The sequence below is a fragment of the Cyclopterus lumpus genome, unplaced genomic scaffold (assembly GCF_009769545.1).
Source record: "Cyclopterus lumpus isolate fCycLum1 unplaced genomic scaffold, fCycLum1.pri scaffold_101_arrow_ctg1, whole genome shotgun sequence".
Classification (NCBI taxonomy): domain Eukaryota; kingdom Metazoa; phylum Chordata; class Actinopteri; order Perciformes; family Cyclopteridae; genus Cyclopterus; species Cyclopterus lumpus.
In genome coordinates this window covers 7,582-9,649 of record NW_022974907.1, presented here as the reverse complement: position 1 = coordinate 9,649, position 2,068 = coordinate 7,582, and the positions used below count along the sequence as shown (strand labels likewise).

Sequence of the window (2,068 nt, the reverse complement as noted above, 5' to 3'; positions counted from 1 at the left end):
AAGAGGACGAGGAGAGAAGAGAAGAGGACGAGGAGAGAAGAGAAGAGGACGAGGAGAGAAGAGGACGAGGACGAGGAGAGAAGAGAAGAGAACGAGGAGAGAAGAGGACGAGGAGAGAAGAGAAGAGGACGAGGAGAGAAGAGGACGAGGAGAGAAGAGGAACGAGGAAGGAGAGAACGAGGAGAGAAGAGGACGAGGAGAGAAGAGAAGAGGACGAGGAAGGAGAGAACGAGGAGAGAAGAGGACGAGGAGAGAAGAGAACGAGGAGAGAAGAGAAGAGGACGAGGAGAGAAGAGAAGAGGACGAGGAGAGAAGAGGACGAGGACGAGGAGAGAAGAGAAGAGAACGAGGAGAGAAGAGGACGAGGAGAGAAGAGAAGAGGACGAGGAGAGAAGAGGACGAGGAGAGAAGAGGAACGAGGAAGGAGAGAACGAGGAGAGAAGAGGACGAGGACGAGGAGAGAAGAGGACGAGGAAGGAGAGAACGAGGAGAGAAGAGGACGAGGAGAGAAGAGGACGAGGACGAGGAGAGAAGAGAAGAGGACGAGGAGAGAAGAGGAACGAGGAAGGAGAGAACGAGGAGAGAAGAGGACGAGGAGAGAAGAGAAGAGGACGAGGAAGGAGAGAACGAGGAGAGAAGAGGACGAGGAGAGAAGAGAAGAGGACGAGGAAGGAGAGAACGAGGAGAGAAGAGGACGAGGAGAGAAGAGAAGAGGACGAGGAAGGAGAGAACGAGGAGAGAAGAGGACGAGGAGAGAAGAGAAGAGGACGAGGAAGGAGAGAACGAGGAGAGAAGAGGACGAGGAGAGAAGAGAAGAGGACGAGAAGAGAAGAGGACGAGGAGAGAAGAGGACGAGGACGAGGAGAGAAGAGGACGAGGAAGGAGAGAACGAGGAGAGAAGAGGACGAGGAGAGAAGAGGACGAGGACGAGGAGAGAAGAGAAGAGGACGAGGAGAGAAGAGGAACGAGGAAGGAGAGAACGAGGAGAGAAGAGGACGAGGAGAGAAGAGAAGAGGACGAGGAGAGGAGAGAAGAGAAGAGGACGAGGAGAGAAGAGGACGAGGACGAGGAGAGAAGAGAAGAGAACGAGGAGAGAAGAGAAGAGGACGAGGAGAGAAGAGGACGAGGAGAGAAGAGGAACGAGGAAGGAGAGAACGAGGAGAGAAGAGGACGAGGAGAGAAGAGAAGAGAAGAGGACGAGGAAGGAGAGAACGAGGAGAGAAGAGGACGAGGACGAGGAGAGAAGAGAAGAGGACGAGGAGAGAAGAGGACGAGGAGAGAAGAGAAGAGGAACGAGGAAGGAGAGAACGAGGAGAGAAGAGGACGAGGAGAGAAGAGGAACGAGGAAGGAGAGAACGAGGAGAGAAGAGGACGAGGACGAGGAGAGAAGAGGACGAGGAGAGAAGAGAAGAGGACGAGGAGAGAAGAGGACGAGGAAGGAGAGAACGAGGAGAGAAGAGGACGAGGACGAGGAGAGAAGAGGACGAGGAGAGAAGAGGACGAGGAACGAGTAGAGAAGAAGACGAGGAGAGAAGAGGACGAGGAGAGAAGAGGATGAGGAGAGAAGAGGACGAGGAACGAGGAGAGAAGAGGACGAGGAGAGAAGAGGATGAGGAGAGAAGAGGACGAGGAACGAGGAGAGAAGAGGACGAGGAGAGAAGAGGATGAGGAAGGAGAGAACAAGGAGAGAAGAGGACGAGGAAGGAGAGAACAAGGAGAGAAGAGGACGAGGAAGGACGAAGCCGAGAGCAACGGAACAACACGGGGAACGTAAGGGAACGGAGCAGAACCGAAGAGAACGTAAAGGAACGGAGCAGAACGTAAGGGAACGGGAGCAGAACCGAAGAGAACGTAAAGGAACGGAGCAGAACGTAAGGGAACGGAGCAGAACCGAAGAGAAGGTAAAGGAACGGGAGCAGAACTGAAGAGAACCGAAGGGAACGGAGCAGAACCGAAGAGAAGGTAAAGGAACGGGAGCAGAACTGAAGAGAACCGAAGGGAACGGAGCAGAACCGAAGAGAACCGAAGAGAACGTAAAGGAATGGGAGCAGAACTGAAGAGAATGTAA

At 53.7% G+C, this 2,068-nt stretch overlaps 1 protein-coding gene across 1 annotated transcript; it reads left to right on the top strand.

Annotated features, from left to right (window-relative positions):
* Window positions 1–240: 240 nt before the first annotated feature.
* LOC117728388 (cilia- and flagella-associated protein 251-like) lies at window positions 241–952 on the top strand (the record flags this gene model as incomplete). The annotated part of the gene is given in 3 exon segments (XM_034529239.1): window positions 241–261; window positions 263–343; window positions 707–952. Coding segments are annotated over 3 exon segments (348 nt in total), but the record flags the coding sequence as incomplete, so codon positions are not given.
* Between the last annotated feature and the right edge of the window lie 1,116 nt (window positions 953–2,068).